Below are 20,135 nucleotides of genomic sequence, written 5' to 3'. Positions count from 1 at the left end.
ACAGTATGGAGGTTCCTCAAAAAACTAAATAGAACTACCGTACGACCCAGCAACTGCGCTATTAAATATTTACTCAAAGGATACAAAAATACAGATTCAAAGAGATAGATGCATCTCAATGTTTATAGCAGCATTATCAATAATAGCCAAACTATGGAGACAGCCCAAAGTCCATGGACTGATGAATGGATGAAGAAGATGTGGTATGCATATACACACACACACACACACACACACACACACACACACACACACACACACAGGAATATTAGTCAGCCATCAAAAAGAATGAAATCTTGCCATTTGCAATAATGTAGGTGGAGCTAGAATGTACAATGCTAAGTGAAATAAGTCAGAGAAAAACAAATACCGTGTGATTTCACTCATATATGGAATTTAAGAAACAAGCAGATGAAAATATGGGAAAGGGGGAGGGAAAGAGGAGAGAGAAAAACCACAAGAGACTCTTAATGATAGAGAACAAACTGAGGGTCGATTGAGGAGGTAGGTGAGGGATGGGCTAGATGGTTGATGGGGATTAAGGAGGGCACTTGTGATGAACACTTGGTACTGTACGTAAATGATGAATCACTGAATTCTGCTCCTGAAATCAATATTGCACTATATGTTAACTAAAAAGAACAAAAAAAAAAGAGATTATGATGACTCGCATGTCTGTGGAATGGGTAAATCTATAGATGGTGATACCTTATTGAGACAAGGAAAGGTCAAGTTTTGCTGTGGAATATAAGTTGGGGCAGGCTGCTCTGGAGACATCTGTTGAGATATACAAGTAGAGATGTCCAGATAGCAACGGATTCTGAAGGTAAGAAGAGAGACCAAAACTAAGACAGTAATTTCCTAATGGTCACCACTTGGGTGGTAGATGAGCCAAGGGTCTGGTAGGTGTTACCTAGGGAGGGTATGCAGAATGGGAGGAGGCAATAACCAAGAACAGAATCCAAGAGAATAACAGCATTAAAGCAACAAAAACTGAAAACTAATCTAGGGTAGAGAAGAAAATTTACGATGCTAGTATTGTAGAAGTCAAGAACGGACAGTTTCAAGAAGTCAGGTAAATAAGGATTTATTTGTCAATGGATTTAGCTACCTAAAAAAATAAGAAAAAAATACAGATCAAATATTTAAAGTGCATCATGGATTCTGTCTCTATTAATGTCTTCAAGTCATAAAACTTCATACAATTTGCTCTATTAACATTTTCATTTTTTAAAAAGTTTATTTGAGAGAGACAGAACAAGCAGGAGAGGAGCAGAGAGAGGGAGAAAGAGAATCCCAAGCAGGCTCTGCACTGTCAGAGTGGAGCCTGATGCGGGGCTTGAACTCACGAACCATGAGATCATGACCTGAGCTGAAACCAAGAGTCAGACGCTTGGTCAAGTGAGTCCCCCAGGCACCCCCCTCTATTAATATTTTACCTTTAGTGTGCCAGGCTTCTTGTCCATTCATTTACACGAATAAATAATTCTTTCTAAAAGTTCGCTTATGAGGTAAAATAGTATTTTAACTTTCCTTGAGTCAGGCCAATGTTTATAATTTTAATGGACACTATGTTTTTAAATCTATGTAAAAGTACAGAATATTGCTTTCAAGGGATAAATTCTCATCTGAGTTAATCCTTGAGAGGTATGTACCAGCTTCTCTCTTCTCCTCCCCAAAGAAGTAACGTGCTATTTTACGACAGGAATGCACTTTGATATCAGTAAGAAGATGAACACCGTCATGAACAAAGCCTGACGTGAAACTTCCAGAGAGAAAGGAAAATGTTGCTCATGTTGGAGGAAAATGCCCCTCTTCTAAATCCAGGATCGGACCCTCCAGTAGCTAATGACTCCGTGTCCTCTGAAACAATCACAGTGCCAATTTTCTGAGGCAGAACGAAAGACTGGGAATGGTGGAAGGCAGGTGGGAATAGAGACCACAGAGAAACTGGGCCAATGTAAACCCTTGAGAGTGCAGCCCGGGAGGGTGAGAGAAACAGGCACCGGGGAGAGGGGCTGCTTTGCCCTGGTGTCTCCTGCCACTGAGCACAGAGTGACAGGCTGCTGAGCCTGTCCCATCTCTAGAACCCACCAAGAATTCCAGAAAAGTAACAAAAGCAAAGGGTCCCACCACGTTGTAGCCACGCTCACCTGAAGACTAAAACGACAATGGACTTCATACTTTCGAAAGCATCTCTGAAGAAAAGACTAACCAATGAGGAAACATGACAGACTCCGTAACGGTATCGGGCCACGTAAGATGTCAACTATTCCAAATGTAACAAGTTGGTTCTAGAACACCGAAAGTTATTATGGCCCCTGTAAATTATAACGCACAAGCTATAACTAATCTCTTCTTCAGAAAAAGGATCACCTCTTTGTAAGCCCAGGATAATCATAATGATGTCTGGCTGAATTTCAGTTAACCTTGCTTAAGATGGCTGTATTTTTAGTCTTGATCACTCTGAGCCACAAATACATACTCAAGCTTTCACTGTTTCTATTAAAGCAAACATGTGTATATTGAATCCCAATATACAGAACTGCATTTACACACCTGGGAGAAAAAGCTCAGGAAAACCATACTGCAAACCAGTTACAGAAGTATTATTTTTAAAGAAGAAGTCAGAACATGAGTTTCTCATGTTGATGGCAAACAGATACTCACTGTTCAAAATAAAGCTCGCAGAACTTAAAAACCAGTCCTAAACTATATTTACTGTCAACCCAAGGATCTAATAACCTGTGAAAATATTCTAGCTACATCTGTTCCTGTGGCTATGTATAAAGTCTGCAACCGTCAAGATTTCTTCTCTGACACTTCGAAATAAGAATTTGTTGAATTCCTCGCCAACTCGTAAGCTTCGGTTTCATTTTGAAAGAAAACGTAAGATTTGATCACAAATTTACGAACCCAATAAATTCATAGCCTGCCATTAAGAGGTTACTGGCTTAGCAGGTTTGTAATTACTATAGTGTAATCAATATAATTTACTATCAATTAACCACCTGGGAACCATCTAAAACTTGCATCCAACAGGGAAGTGGAAAGTGAAAGGAAAAAAATGAAGAGACAGGTTTGGGCCTGTTTTTCATCTTCCATGTCTCTACTTGGTATCTTGAACTTCTAGGATAGTTAAAATAACTATGTCCTGGTCCCTGTCTGCTAACTCTAACATCCGTATCTGTTCTGAACTGGTTTTGATTGATTGGTTATCTCAATGTTTACTGAGTTATCTTTAATTAGATGCCACACATTATGATTTACCTTAATGGGTGTTAGATATTTGTGTCTTCCTACAAACATTCTTGCGCTTTGTTTTGGGATAGTTAATTTCCTTGGAAACAATCTGGATCTTTTGATGCTTGCTTTTGTGATTTGTTCCCTGGGTCTAGAGCAGGGTTCACTCAGGGGCTAATCATACCCCCTTCTCCTGAGAGAAGACTTTCCCGAATGCTCTTCCCAATGTCCCGTGAATTGCAAGTTTTTCCACTCTGGCTTTTGGGAACAGGCGCTGTGTAAGCAACAGGAACTGTTCACTAGTCCTGTGCGGTTTTTTCCCTCCTGCCTTGGGGAGTTCCCTCACAGGCATTATCAGTACTCTGCTGGATATTCAAGGGAAACCTATGCGGATTTCCGGGATTCTGTCAGGACAGCCCTCCCCTCTCTGGTTCTATGTCCTATAGACTCTGGCTGCCTCTGTCTCCCAGATTCTCAGCTCTGTTTCTTCAACTCCGCATGTGCCAGACTCTTCCTGGGCACCCCTTGCTGCACTGTTGCTGGAAACAGGGCAGAATGCTGGGGCGATCAGAGGCCTCGCTGCACCTGTTTCCTGTCCATCAACAATCACTTCTCCTCTTTGCCTGATGTCCAGGCTCTTCATAAGCCTGTTTTGTCTGGGTTTCAGCTGTATCAGGTGGGAGAGTAAATCCGGTCCCTGTTACTCCGTCTTGGGTAGATCCAGAGTCCATACCCTTCTTGTCCAGCATTGCCTGAGGGAAAGTCCTCCCGCTCCACTTTACCATTCAGCACCTTAAACCAACTACACCGCAAAACCTCAGAAGCCAGTTACTGACTTTCTGTCTGTCTCCTTTGGATGACATACTTTGGAACTTCTCTTCTGGTTCCAGAACCATCTTCACCCTGGAGAATGCCACTGGTTTCCTCTGTTCTATTCTCAGCAAAGCCAGGCCTGTGTGCTACAGTCCTGCCCAGGCTCTCAATGCCCACCACCCCCAATCTTTGGAAACGGGATGCCCAGGTCAGACCTACGGCCCACTACCTGTCCAGGTGAGTTTGGACAGTCATTTCCTAGCTCAGGATTTGGCAGATTATTCTCTAGAGCATAAACTGGACAGATATCACAAAACATGTCATAACATCTGAAGAACATCTTACAGCTGGCTTGAAAGATTTTCTAAACTTTGTCTATAAAGTCTACATGGTATCAAAAAATACAAACAACAAGAAGCATTAGCTGTGATACAGTAAAAGGAATGACTCTCAAAATATGCATGATTGCTAAATTTCAACAGTAGCAGTGACCCTCCCCCACCTAGAAGACAGAGCTTCTAGGAGATAACAATCAAGTTTCAAAGTCTAAATCTGTGAAAAATGTTTCTAGAGTTTAGCTTGCCCCTAAGCAGATCTCAAGTCCAATGGAAGGCTGTGTTAAAGTTATGAGTCATTTATGATTAAGTGGAATTACTAAAATCACTTTCTTCTTCAAGATGTAGCTATTTTCAGAAGAACTCTGACGTATGCTATGTACTGAAGAAAACAAAGGATCCAGAAGTTTGGAAATAAGAAATATTTTAAACTTTTTAAAAAATATTTATTTTTGAGAGAGAGCGAGAGAGAGAGAGAGAGAGCATGAGCAGGGGAAGGGCAGAAAGAGAGAGGGGAGACACAGAATCTGAAACAGGCTCCAGGCTCCGAGCTGTCAGCACAGAGCCCGACGCAGGGCTCGAACCCACAAACCCTGAGATCGTGACCTGGGCCGAAGTTGGACACTTAACCAACAGAGTCACCCAGGTGCCCCAGAAATAAGAAATATTTTAATAAAATTACACACTTGTGTATGATTTTAAGGATAACTGCTGTGAAAGAATTTCAGTAAGCATTTTAAATTTTTTTTTTTTCAAAGTTTATTTATTTTTGGGACAGAGAGAGACAGAGCATGAACGGGGGAGGGGCAGAGAGAGAGGGAGACACACAATCGGAAACAGGCTCCAGGCTCTGAGCCATCAGCCCAGAGCCTGACGCGGGGCTCGAACTCACAGACCGCAAGATCATGACCTGGTTGAAGTCGGACGCTTAACCGACTGCGCCACCCAGGCGCCCCAGCATTTTAAAGAATATTATGGTAGTGCTGGAAAGATCAAAAACTTAGAAGGCTGAGATCCCACGACTGTTTTTAGCTCCACGTTCTCATTTTCCTAAACTTACCTACTGTTCATGATTCAGGTGTTTTGGACCCTGTTGTTCCTTCCGCCTGGCACTGTGTAATCCCAGATCCTTTCATGGCCGCCTTCTGCCTTCTGCTTCAGGTCCCAGTTTCTTCCAATCCCACAGAATCATCAGAACTCATACTTTATTACACATTTGTCACCTACCCCCCCCTCCCAAATGGAAGCTGACTGCCAAATCTCAAGTCCATTTTTCTAACTGCTAGCTAGATGAACGTGGGTAAATGGTTTAAAGTGGTTTTGGCTCACATACAAAATATTAACCCTTGTCAACTCGACTCAAATAAAAAAAAAAAAAAGAAAAAAATTAACTCTTCTGACTTGACAAAAAGTGTACTTCTTATTGCAAGGAATCCATGGGTAAGGGTGTATGGCTAACGTATCTTCTGAATTGTGTGACAACTTAGCCACTATCAGTACCTGTCCTCTGCCTATAAACACATCCTGTCCGCTATGTAATGTTTCACTACTTATCAAGGCACTGTCTATTCCTGTTTATAAAAGGTAGTATCAGTTTATATGTAGAAGTTATTAGACAAGCTATTTATGGGTATTTTCCCTCTACAAAATGTATATTGTTCCTTGTACGTCACTTTCATTAGATAACCAGCTGAAGAAGGATGCCCTTCTTTACAGCAGAAGTACCTGGGTTAAACCATCATTCAAATGGTTTTCAAGGGCAGACAAGAGCTAGGGGATCTTCCCCAGGAGTGCTCTAAAGTGGTATGTCTCCCCTGGCTCACGGTGAGAATCAATCGCTACCACAGTGAGCCACAAATAGTGCTGGGAACAGACCGTGTCCTCCTCTTATGGGCGGGGGGGGGGGGGGGGGGGGGAATCTACTCCCCATGTTGGGAAGGCACATCTAATGTATGACAAAATATCATAGATCCACTCTCAACTACAGATGCATTGATATCAACACCGGGGACTGATTTAAGTGTGTTCCAACTTAAGAGGAAAAAAAAAGATACGTTCGAGGAGACTGGAGACCTTGGCTCTGATGCTGGCCTCCAAGCAGCCAGGTGATTTCCTGGACCTCAATTTCCTCCTCAACTCCAATCCTTGCTGCCCTGCCCACTCCACAGGCTCAGACCCAAGATATAAGCTGAGTGAGAAAATGCCCCAGAGCCTACTGCAGAGACCGTTAGCCCTGGAGGCATGGAAGAAATAATCCTTCATCCCCCTATTCTCCCCAGCCCAACCAGTTGTCTACCCCAGCCTTTCTGGAAATCTGCAGAGCATGAAGACATTTTAAACACACACACCCCGTAGAGCCAATCTTTGTATCACACGTTATCTTCTTTAGAGCAAGAGAAGTCATTAGTTTAGGTTGCAGGGCATCTTGTTAAAAAGGAAGGTTTATTTTTTTTTAATTTTATGTATTTTGAGAGCGAGCGCGCATGCAAGTGGAGAAGGACTGAGAGAGAGGGAGAGAGAGAAAGCAGGTTCCATGCCATCAGTGCAGAGCCTGATGCAGGGCTTGAACCCACTAACCGCGAGATCATGACTGAGCCAAAATCAAGAGTCCAACACTTAACCGAGACACCCAGGCGCCCCGGAAGGAGGTTTATTTTTAAGAAACTCTTCTCTGTGGATCAGATAATAGGTTTCATTTGGGGGAAGAGTATTTGAAAATTTCTCAAATGGTGTTATATGACATAGAAAATACTAAGTCACAGAATTTTAGTTTGTGTTACACACAAATTGGTTTGTGGACAAGCAAGCTGTGAGATGCTGAGTCGAACAAATTTCTTTACTACAGGAATTCTCAGTAGCACTGACATGTACTGCAAAGATCCATGCGGCAAACACGGGACAAAGTGTTTCTGGAACTTATTTGACCATAGAATGTGTCATCAGTGGCTATCTTCTCAGTCTAGATTGTTTTTTAATTCAATTTTTATATTTATCAAAATAATTCATGTACATTCCTTTAGTCAAACAGTGCCCACAGGCTTCAATTATGATGAAGATCAGAGTTCCTGCCCCACTCTCTCCACCTTTCTGTCCTGCTTTCCACAAGAAGCCACATTCCATTCTTGGAGCTATTTCTTCTGGTATTTTCCTCCATTATTTCTCAATAATATGCCAACAGGGTATTTATTCTTTTTTTCTTTTTTTTTTTCTATTTTAAATGTTATCGATTTCCTGCTGTGGAAGATGAGGATTAGCTTTCTTAAATCCCTCCCTCAGACCTGCAATACAGCAGGCTTCTACACCATCTTTCCAGTAAGTTACATCACAATTCTGGTTTACTCCCATGTTAGCTACTACAGAGTTCTAGAAATACTGTTTATAACTGAGTCTTGCAGTGTTTTACTTCTTTTCTTGTAAAACTGTGTTTTCCCTTAGTGTTAATAGTTGTCTCGTTTGCCCCATTTTCAAAACATCACACCTATCACTAATTGATCACCAAACTCACCATCAGAGCTTATAAAACTCTCAACACGTTCAAGCATATCAGACAACCTATTCGTTTCATTTGTTTTCCTTGGAAACACTGCTCTTGGAATCCTCCAGAAGGTCTTCCTTCTTCAGTCTGGATTGCTCACCAGGCCTGCTAAAATTCCTCTTTGCCATCCCCCTGGGCCTTCCCTTTGTTTCTCTTCTCGAGGGGATGGATCCTCACTGCAATGCACCCCTCTTCTGTGTCCGTTCTTCCTTCTCCTTGTTGTACTCCCTTGTTGGTGGAGCACGTCCTCCCATAGTTTCCTGATACAGCGTGCGCATGAGCGAAATCTGAGTCCTTGTCCACCTGGGAATGAACATTCCTTGCTCTAATGTCGCTAAGTAAACATGAAGTGAAAATCATTTTCCAGTTCTGGGGGTGCTGCTGAAAAGCTGAAGTTCCTTTTGATTCCTGAACCTTAATATTAAGAATTCTCTGAAGGCTTTTATGATCTCTATTCCTACTGTAGTGAAATTTATAACAATATGTATTGACAATGGATCTTTTTCCACTCATGTTGTCAGGTACTTGGTGGGTCCCTCCAAACTCATTCATAGCATTCAGTTCTGAACTGTGTTGTATTAGGTCTTTGTTAATTTGCCTTTTTTTCCTCTTTCTTTCTGAAGTTTCTAGTAGTAAGATAGGAGACTCAGGAATTCTCTTACTTTCTCCACATTCTTAGCTTTTCTTTTCTTGCTGTACTTTTAAATTCTTTTTTTTCTTAATGTTTATTTTTGAGAGAGAGAGAGAGAGAGAGAGCGCGCGCACACGAGCAGGGGAAGGGCAGAGAGAGAGACACAGAATCTGAAACAGGTTCCAGGCTCTGAGCTGTCAGCACAGAGCCCGGTGTGGGGCTCAGACTCACGGACTATGAGATCATGACCTGAGCTGAAGTCAGAGCTTAACCAACTGAGCCACCCAGGTGCCCCAATCTTGCTGTATTTTTCAATTTTCAAAACTTCATTTATTTTTTAGAGAGAGAGAGGGAGGGAGAACACGAGTGAGGAAGAGGCAGAGAGGGGGGACAGAGGATCCAAAGTGGGATCCACGCTGACAGCACATAGCCCGATGCAGGGCTTGAACTCACAAACTGAGATCATGACCTGAGCTAAAGTCCAATGCTTAACCAGCTGAGCCACCCAGGCACCCAGCTTTTCCTTTTTTCTATTCTCTTACGCAGAGGCTGATCATTATCTCTCAATGCTTCAATTGAAATTCTATACTTTTGCTATCATATATTTTATTTCTAAGAGCTCTTTCTTGTTCTCTATTTCTTTTCTGTAGCATCCTGTTCATGTCTCATAAATGCAAAATGGTCTCTTACAAGGCATCACAAACTATTATTAGTTTATTTCCTATTTATTTTGCCCCTTTTCACTCTGGAAGCTTTCCTCATTTGGATATTCTTCCTCAGCTGTCCATTCATACTGAAGAGTGAAGCATGACAAAGCCGACTGGAAGTCACATACACAAGTACAGAGCTCAGCACAGGAGGGTGCTAAGGTGTGGACCCTGCTGTTTCATCAGACCACTCCCCCAAACGCCCACATGGGCAGGTCTCTCCTCTTGGGCTGGTCAATATCTCAGATGAGCCCTCCAATAATCTGCACAGGGGATGAAAGTTTGGCTCCCAGAGCTCTGGGAGCCAGTGAGGAAAGAGGCCTAAACAGCCCTACCGTTTGATATGCAGACTTTCACTTGACCTCTCTGTTTTCAATTTTCAGTTGGCCACTAAACAATACGGGTTTGAATGGCACAGGTCCACTTATACGCAGATTATTTTTGAAAATAAACACAGTACAGTACTGTAAATGTCTCTTCCCTTATGATTTTTAAAAAAAATATCTTTATTTATTTTGAGAGAGCACGCGAGCACAAGCAGGAAGAGAGGTAGTGGGAGAGGGAAACAGAGAAATCTTAAGCAGGCTCCACACCCAGCTCCGAGCCCAAGGTGGTTGGCTCGATCTCCTGTACTGTGAGATCATGACCTGAGCCGAAAATAAGAGTGGCTCCTTAACCGACTTAGCCACTCGGGTGCCCCCCTTATGACTTTCTTAGTAACATTTTTTTTCTGTCATTTACTTTACTGTAAGAATATGGCATAGAACACCTACAAACAGGGGCACCCGGGTGGCTCAGTTGGTTAAGTACTGGACTCTTGATTTCTCCTCAGGTCACAATCTCACAGTTCCTGAGACGGAGCCCCGGCTTCAGGCTCCGAGCTGAGAGTGGAGTCTGCTTGGGATTCTCTCTCTCTCCCTTTGCCCTCCCCTGCTTGCCACGGGGTCATCTCTCTCAAAAAAATAACAACACATATAACATACAAAATGGGTGTTAATCAACTGTTTTATGTTATCAGTAAGGGTTCTGGTCAACAGTAGGCTATTAGCAGTTAAGTTTGGGGGGAGTCAAAAGTTACACAGGGGTATTCAACCGTGTGGGGGCTTGGCGCTCATAATCACCACGTTGTTTAAAGGGCCAACTGTAACAGTATCTCCACCTGCCCTCAAACGTGTCTAGACTCGAAGTCTGGGGCCTCTCAGGAACAACCTTATGTGGCTTGATGAGCTGGGGCTGGGGTGACCATGAGGCTGAGCAGAGGAGGGGGGGTATCTTCTCCACATGTGTACTTCCAACACAAGGTTCCAGGTGCCTTCATTTCGTGAGCCCTTCTAGAATCCCATGGGACACACCAGATGCTTCACATCTGGGCCCTTCTACACCCCTCCCTGCCCCGCTGTCAGCTACTGCTCCTCATTTATCTTCCTGTTTTCCAAAATGTTGATAACGTCTCTTATCTGCTGCCACTTCCTCTTACAGTCTTTCTGTTCGTGTGAATTGTAACTTTAAAAAGTAAAGTTTCTGTAAAGTTAGAGTGAAAACAAGTGACTGTGTTCAACCCATGGTGTTACATGGAAGATCTGTATCAATTTAAACTACTTTGGTGTCATTACGGCAGCCTTCATCACATTCCCAGTTTTGATACAAGATTGAAGTAACCAAGAAGCTGAAATATAAATAAAACATCTCTGAATAATAAATGTTGTACATGATTATTTAAAGACGATTTTGATCAATCTGAATCTTGACTGAATAAAACTGCTCTACTTTCTCAGTGTTGTCAACCCAAACAAATTATTTATCCTACAACCAAGAATTAATCAACTATATGTATTTAGGTATATATGTATGTGTGTGTCTGTGTGTGTATAGCTTGACTACATATATTGCTTCAAAAACAATTTCTTTGAAAAAAAGACTTCATCCTTTTATACGCTTATTAAAATAGGTTAAAGGTTTCAGAAAGATGACAGGTTATAAATAGTATTGAGCAATGTTTCATACTCAACATTTCCACTATTTTATTTAGAAAGTTAACTAGAACTGAGAATTATGAGTGATTCTGTGAGTTAAATGTGCAAGGCTTTTATTTGGCCCTTAAAACAAAACAAAACTGTCTCTTATCTTCCATAACCCTGCAAGAACGGATCATTATCTCTACAGATAGGGAAGCCAAAGATCAGTCATGTGCAAAAGGTCAGACAGGCAGCAAATAGCAGAGGAGAAATTCAAGCTTAGGTCTTCAAGAACTTTCCACAATAACCAAAACAAACTGTATTTCTGTTAATAATTTTGAATTAAAGCCATAGTAATCATCATTTCAGGATTAAAAAAGACTTTAAATCACAAGGCACTGTCACTAGACAATTAGATACAAAATACTTTGGCACTTATTAATAGATACTTTATAAAGATACTATTAAGTATTAACAGATAAATACCTGTATATATATATATATATATATATATATATATATATATATTTTTTTTTTTTTTTTTAGACAAAGTCTCGGAAACTCAAAGTATAAGTTAATTTAAACTTTTCACCTTTGAAATTTCTCACCAAAAAACTTAGGTTTAACTGTTAAGGCATTTTACATTAACTTGATGCTGTCCTTGAGAAATAGAAAGTAAATTTTATAAATTTTAAAAATTTGGCCTGTCAGAGTATGAAATATTTACCATTATTTTACCTGTAGATTTCAAGCCACTGATTATAAACTGGAGTCCTCACAGCCAGGCTATTTTTTCCTACGTATTTCAGAGTAACAGGCGCTTACCAACGAATCTGTTTATCACATCTAAGTTTATTAAAAAGAGGTAATTTTTGTTTAGAAGGCTTTCAGACGCTAATCAAGAAGGTTCCAGATTAAGGAAAGCTTTACAACAGGATAACACACAAAAGGAAGAATGGCTTGAGCCCAAGCTGGTAACTGACGGAAGTCAGGACTGGGTCCTCTCACACTCTTGGTACTACACAATTCTACCTCTTGAAAGACGAATACTCTGTCATTTCAATTACGTGAAATGTACCTGTTCAGTGCACTTTGGCTTTCATTTAAATGACAGGTGATGCTGCTCTCCAAACACTAAAGTTAATTTTCGTTTTATAATATATAAATTAGAATGCACTAATTAAAATATATTTAAGTCACTGGGTGAAAGTGAAGAAAAGAATGATATAAAATCTCATTGTTCCACATTGTATTACTTTTTTCTGTCTAACCAACTTAGGAAAACCTGAAATTTAATTTTACATATTAAAGTATCACATAAGGTGTTTCAAATAATCATAATGCATATGGATAGAAAAACCACAATGCTCATATAATTCTTGTGTTCAAGTAGCTACAAAATATAACGGCATAAAAATACGGAATACCCATCTACTCACAGTTGAACAAGTACTCCTATAAGTCAGCCAGCACTGGCCACCCGACATAGCACCTACCGTGTGCGAAGCACTATTCTAAGCACTACACCAACTGATTCCTTAAAATAACCCTATAATGTCCTATTGTTTTCCCCATTTTACAGATGGAGAAGCCATGTAACTCCTAGGGTCACATGACCTGCACCCAAACTGCCCAAAGTCCAGCAAAAATGTCCTTTCAAAATTCTAAGCCTTCCTACCAGGCTCCTTGAAACCTGTGTTATAAATAAACTTGTTATATGATTAACATCCTCACAACAGAGTATTTCCCTACTTTTCCATTTAAAATTGTAGACCAGCTGAACCATCTCTAACTCTGCTCCATTGTTTTTTTTTCAATTTTTTTTAATGTTTATTTATTTTTGAGAGAGGGAGAGAGAGAGACAGAGCACGAGTGGGGGAGGAGCAGACAGAGAAGGTGACACAGAATCCGAAGCAGGCTCCAGGCTCTGAGCTGTCAGCACAGAGCCCGACGCGGAGCTCAAACCCACAAACTGTGAGATCATGACCTGAGCCAAAGCCGGATGCTGAACCGACTGAGCCACCCAGGTGCCCCTGCTCTACTGTTCTTGAGGGAAAGTTCTTCATCCCTCCTGCCCCAGTGCTTCAGTCTGAAACCCCCTGGGTCCCAGTACTCACCCACTCCTTCCAAAGTCGCTTCTCTGACAAGGACTCCATACTCAATGCTGCCACCTACACTCTGGTAATCTATGTAGGCAAATGCAATTTACAGAAAGTACCTCCAGAAAAATTCATACACTTACAAACTTCTGCAAACAATTTTATTCACAGCCCCCCCTGGAGCTCCTTTTGAAGCTCTTCCATTTAGAGCTTGCACACAACCCAATCCCACCTTCTCCTGGTTGTCTCTCAAAAGGTCTCTCCCTGAAGTGTGCATATCAGAATCACCTGGAATGCTTGTCAACAGCAAAACCGCTGGAATTTCCTTTGGCACTGGGACGGTCCAATGATGGAGTCCAGGAGTCTCCATGTTAAACACCACCCAGGTGATCCTTATGGTTCAGTAACACTTAAGACCCATCCCTAGGATGGAACACAAGGACCTGACTGAAAATTTCTGAATACTCAGTTTTCATCTCTGCTCTATCCCTTGGCATTATTCTAGAAAACCATGACATCAGTGTGATAATCTACAGTACCTATATATCAGCTTCCCCTTCTTACTTCCTGCACTCCAGTGAACAGCACTTGCTGTGGGTGTCAACAACACCCTCCTCCTATAATCACCACACCCTAGATCCAGAACTACTCAATTTGTCAATAACCTTTTAAGTGTTTTTTTTAATGTTTGTTTATTTTTGAGAGAGACAGAGACAGGATGCGAGTGGGTTAGAGGCACAGAGAGAGACACAAAATCCGAAGCAGGCTCCAGGCTCCAAGCTGTTAGCACAGAGCCCGATGCGGGGCTCGAACTCACGAGCTATGAGATCGTGACCTGAGCCGAAGTCGGACGCTCAACCGACTGAGCCACCCAGGCACCCCTCAATTTACCAATAATCTTAAAATCAATAGGGTGCTCTGCCTAACCCATCTTTCTCCCTTTCCCTCTATGTCTGCTCTTCGACCTAACCCTGACTCCAACCCCATGACTTCTGTCTCCTTGCACCTATCGCAAACCCCCTCAAAGCTCCACTCCTCGCTCTGCACAGGGCAGACGGTGGACTGTCTTGGGCACTCTTGTCAGCTACCGTGGACTGCCCGCGGACCACCCGTGGACCTTCCAACCCTATCCCAGGTGGCACTGCATGGGACGCTGTAGCTGGTTCCACAAGCCGTCACCCTGGGGCTTCTCTCCTGCATCTAGTTCACATCAGCCCAGTGACAACAATCCTGATTATAACTAATACTTACAGAGCACTTTCTGCACTTGATAACTACTACCTCATTTAATCCTCACAAGAACCCAACGAAGCTGGTATATTATTATCCTCACTACAAGCTGGTGACATCGAGGCTAAGAGATCAACTAACTTGCTTCAGGTCTCACGGCCAGAATGTGACAAAGCAGAGATTCAAACCCAACGAATCTCCTTCCACAGCCTGGACTCTGATTCCTTTTCTTCCTGCTCTAATAATAAAGGAGGAGAAAAGAAAGAAAAGGAAAAAGGCAGTTCCAGATATGCCACTGGGAGAAAATGAGGTCAGGGCTCCTGCTTTCTGGGAAAGCTTTGCCTGTTGCTCTGCTCCCCTCTCACTTTTTAACTTTGTTAACGTTTACTTATTATTTTTGAGGGGGCGAGGGGCAGAGAGAGGGGAGACAGAGGACCTGAGGCAGGCTCCGCACAACGTCAGAGCAGAACCCGATGCGGGGCTCGAACTCAAGAACCCATGAGATAGTGACCTGAGGCGAAATCAAGAGTTGGCCACTTAACCGACTGAGCCACCCGGGCGCCCCAATTATCCCATCCTTAGCTTTCCAGAGCCCATCTCCATAAAATGGCAACAGACAGGGGTACCAAAATTCATATGTATGTATATGTCATGTTCTGGAAAGCTTATAAATGAGCTTTACAAGTTGCGACCTTTGTCTTTCATCAGCCCAAACTTACAAAGAACAGCACGTAAAATGAATACCGTTGACCAATTTTGCAAACTCACCTCTTCTTTTTCTTGTAATTTTCCAATTGTTGGGACTGCATATGTTTGTATCTTTCTAATTCACACTGTCCACATAAATTCTCCAGATTCAGCAGGTGGTCTTCTACTTCCTCAAAGCTAGCCTCTAAATGAGCTGAAAGTACATAAGGTCCAAATAAAACAAAAACAATCAGAATCCTCGATCATGGAGAAAAGAAAGAAAAAAATGTCCAAAAGTTAAAAGCTGAAATTGGTTTGCCTTTATTTAAGATTCTTTGTTAAGCTTTCTTAAAGCAAAATAAAACACACTGACCCACTTTAAAATACACTTCAAATTGTCTGCAGCTTCTTTTTAGATTTCATTTCCAAGACGTAATTTTCCAACACACTTTAAATACGCTATTAACCAGGATGAGGAGGCAACAGAGCATTGTGATTTATCTCATGTGATATCCTAATGATCCCATCTACCACATGTGAATAATCAATTTTCAAATGAGAATATGGCAAATTAGAATTAACACAAATTATACCAAGCATGATTTAAAATTCGAGATTCTAAGTTACATGAGCAGAGCACTTGTTTTGCCTTGGCAAATGATATACGTCAATCTTCACAAGTCACGGCAGAGAAGGGACAGGTGCTCAGTAAGCACAGGTCACGGGTGGTGGGGAAGAGACAGCTCTGCCAGTCTCTACTGTACCTCTAAGGCCACAGAGCTCTCCGCTTCACCGGAACATGGAGATTATGCAGTCACATCCTTCATTTAAAAGATTCAAGACCAAAGTCTGCAGAAATTAATTCACCGCCTTGCACAAGGTCACCTAGCTACTGAAGGGCAGTTGGGAATCAGAACCGAGTCTCTCTTACACAACAGTCATTTTGAATTGATAGGGGACCAAGTGAACCAAGACTTCATAGCTGCAGATGGGAGAATCTGGTTGTCTTCTCAGACAGCAGAGAAGTTTTAGACGTCAAAGATGTTAGAACCCAAACAGCACTGCAGCCACTTACCAAATACTACATGCGCCAGATCCTGGGATACAGAGATGAAAAAGACAGTCCTTGTGCCCCTCGAGCTTAAAGTAGAGGGGAGACATATTTCAGAGACAACATGGCCTGGCAGAGCGAGGCATGCGATGCTCGGGAAACTCAAAAGAGTGGCCTCTAACACAGATGATGAAGAGTGAGGGAAAGGTCCAGCAAGAGACCGACTCCCAAATCTGGAAGTCACAGCCACCCAGTGGGGAAGACAAGGGGCAGCAGACAAGGAGTAAGCTGGCTGTGCCGCTCTCCAGTTATAATTTCTGTGCATCGAATTCCTTCACGTAGCCACTAGACTTTGAGGACTTTCCAAATAAGCTTTGTTGGCATCTGGGTTGGAAGCAAACTCCTCAAATTTCAACTTGCAGTTCTAGGTTTATTAGGATGCAAATTTTGGCCTGTTTGTGTCATTAATCTTTGATCCAAAGATCTGACTAAATATCTATGCTATCTATAAAACCTCCCTCCTCTTCTATTTGGTAAGGCTTAGGGCTTAAAGACACGGATTTGGGGTGGAAAATAAAATGTTACTGAAAAGTACAAACGTGATGACAGTTCAGCACTCCTCTTCAAAGACATTTTAGGTACTGACTTATATTGATACACTGTCAAGCACTGGGAAGTCTGCAAAGGGCTGATGATAATGCAGTTCATAACAGTTTTGAATGTATCTTCAGGGGCTACAAAAGACTGTTAATATATATGATTATGGAAAGCCTTACCTCGAACAATACGCAAACTCTAAGTGTCAATCAATGAGGAATTGAATCTGAGATTTTCAATAATGATTTGAACAGTACATAGTGAATTTACGGGGGAAAACAAGCAAAATAATGTTATTATATTCATTGCTGTTTAGATTATTTTCTGTTATTACACTAAATGGAAAAATTAATAGGAGCCTTAGTGTCAGAGCTGGTACTACTGGCCCTGAAGAAGCAATATTCAGCTCATTCTGTTATAACCAGCTTGACAGGGTCTTAAAAGGGGATCATAGCTAATAGGATTATTTAAACGGCTATTTCACTTTGATTAGTGATAAGAACTAGAATAATTAAATTTAATATGGAATCCATTTAACTCTATAAGCTACTCGGTTCCTACAGCATCATGCACGTTACCTTGTCATCCTTAGCTTACAGGGGACTGGTCAGGAGTAGGGCTTTGAAGCATAGCTTGGAAACCCAGCTCTGCTCCTGACAGATGAGGGGAGACATCTCATCAGTGAAAAAAGGGCTAACAACTCACATCTTGCAAAGATGTCAAAAGGGTCCAGGGGGGTAAAGTATATAAATACTGTATACTTACAAATAAATATAAATACCAAGTATACCTAACTTAGCATTTGACAGTAAGTAATTTAAAACTGACCATAGGGGCGCCTGGGTGGCGCAGTCGGTTAAGCATCCGACTTCAGCCAGGTCACGATCTCGCGGTCCGTGAGTTCGAGCCCCAAGTCGGGCTCTGGGCTGATGGCTCAGAGCCTGGAGCCTGTTTCCGATTCTGTGTCTCCCTCTCTCTCTGACCCTCCCCCGTTCATGCTCTGTCTCTCTTTGTCCCAAAAATAAATAAACGTTGAAAAAAAAAATTTTATAAAACTGACCATAAAAAATGCAGGGAAAAAAATGTATAAAAATTAGCTAAGTTTTGCAAAGGTCATTTAAAACTAGTAATTTTGTAGACCAGTAATGATCATGTTGTAAACACCTATGGATCTAAAAGACCCCCCCAAAAAAATCAATAAAGTTTCTTTTTTTTCTAGCAAACTTAAATACCTATAAATTATACTCTAAACCATGTTGTTAGACTTAAGATCCCTTTTAAGTGAGGAGGGCTGAATTTCAAATGATTTTCCTAAAAAGAAAATAAGTAATGGAAGCAATAATTATTCTATATTTGAAGATATATATATACATAGGTGTGTGTGTGTGTGTGTGTGTGTATAATTTTGGAGGGGAGGGGGGACAGCTGGCAATTTCTATTTAGAGTCTAGCTCTGTTGGTTGGCTATAGAGCTAATGAGGCTGGGAACTTGAATGAAATGACTTGATTCCCAGGCAGGTCAATTAATTTCTCATGGAGAGATTCTCTTCTAGATACATATGAAACTTACCATCCCAGATCATACTTGGGTTAATAAAATAGCGACCAAGTGAAACATGTGACTGATTTAGTACCAACCTGGAACTACTATATAAGAAACAAACAAACCATATGTCTTTCCTAATTGGATGACAGCATCCTGTCGTTATGTTTCTGAATGGCAAATCTAGATCTAGAATACTTGGGACACTCAGGGGCCATTTTATTGCTACCATCAAATCCATATTTATGTTCTCTCCTTTGGAAAGTTAAAGGCTCCCGAGCGCTTTAAGAATCCAGTTTAACTCCTTAACTTAGTACCCAGAAATCTATAACCCCACCCCTCCTGGGGCCACAACCTACTTTTCCAGTCTCACCACTTCTTACCTTCAGGACCACTCATCACTCCAAGATGAGTCGTTCATATTCCTGTCTCGCTGACTCCACCTGTCCCCCTGAGATGCCTCTGCTTGTCTCTACTGCCCAACCTCGTGCTCCCCTTGCAGGCTGGGGGGGTCCGGGGCGGGGGAGGGGGGTGGTGCTACTCCTCCTCCGGGCTGCAGGGCTCTCTCTTCCCCTGAGCTTCCACACATCTTTGACCCTTACACAGAACTTATGTTCTGATATTATACAACCATTTTTGTACTAACCTCTCTCTCAGGAATCAGTGAGGGCCTTATGGGTAATAATTATATGTTTGTATCTTTGTATCCCCTAATACCAAGGATATAAATCAAATTCAACTAAGAATGATTCTATCCCACCAAAACATAAAATAATAACCAAAAAAGCAAATGCATGATTCATGCTCCTCTAACTTAAATATTAGAAGGCTATGCTAAATTTTGTAAAAAGAATAAATTAAACATGGGCAGAGTACTTAGAAAACATTAGACAACACGATGACACTTTGTCATCAGTATGTCACATAAGGCCCAAATCAGTGAGCTACAACAGTAGAAGCAACGGGAATTTTCCATTTTAATTCTTAACAGGCTTGAAATCAGTAATCAAACATAGATCCACTGTACTGACAAAAATCAATTAAAAACTTAAAAAAAAAAACCCTTTAAGTGATAATGACAAGCATATACAGGATGATGTCCTCTGAATATCGTATACTACACCTAAATGGCAGAAGCCGAACGCCCCGTCACAGCCTTCTCATTTCCCATTACGAAATGAATCACATAGAGAACGTGTGTACATAAAAACACAAGCAGGCCTCCACAGACACAAACATACCTTGACAAGAAGCTCAGACTTGACCGTTTTGCTCACTGTAACAACAGCATATGTCTCACTTAGTGATCAGTGGAAAAGATAGGTGGAGTTTTATTGTGAAAAGCCATGTGGGAATGCCTGACAGCTGTGCAGGAAAGAGCTTCACAAATCTTTGTGGGGAGATGGTCCCAGAGGAAGAGCGATTCTCTTTGGAATTTTTCTTTGTGCCATTTGTCTCAAATACGTATTATCTGCAGCAGAACCACCGATATACAAAGAATGGGCTGGCACACTAAAATGATTTCATACTTAGTGATTACTTTTCTAACACACTAATTAGCCTCAAGGAAGAAAGAAATCTTCTTTGGTTGCAAACCCAGAGGTCACAGAGGCCAGGTACTAAAAGACTTGAAAGATTCTTCAAATGCTTCCATTACTCTTTTATGTACTAAGATAATACGGCAGTGACAGTATGGTAACGAGGAACTTT

At 41.5% G+C, this 20,135-nt stretch overlaps 1 protein-coding gene across 2 annotated transcripts in view; it reads right to left on the bottom strand.

Moving 5' to 3' along the window:
• DTNBP1 (dystrobrevin binding protein 1) overlaps positions 1 to 20,135 on the bottom strand; it is a 133,704-nt gene that overhangs the window by 74,104 nt on the left and 39,465 nt on the right. For both annotated transcript variants that reach the window (XM_086706226.1, XM_086706225.1), the window contains exon 6: positions 15,317 to 15,449. In XM_086706226.1, coding sequence (XP_086562352.1) covers positions 15,317 to 15,449 — 133 coding nt within the window. The remainder of the gene's footprint in view (positions 1 to 15,316; positions 15,450 to 20,135) is intronic.

This window comes from Puma concolor, chromosome B2 (assembly GCF_028749965.1).
Source record: "Puma concolor isolate L17-30 chromosome B2, mPumCon1.1.hap2, whole genome shotgun sequence".
Lineage (NCBI taxonomy): Eukaryota > Metazoa > Chordata > Mammalia > Carnivora > Felidae > Puma > Puma concolor.
Note: the sequence above shows the minus strand (reverse complement) of the source record. Positions and strands in the feature narration are given on the sequence as shown.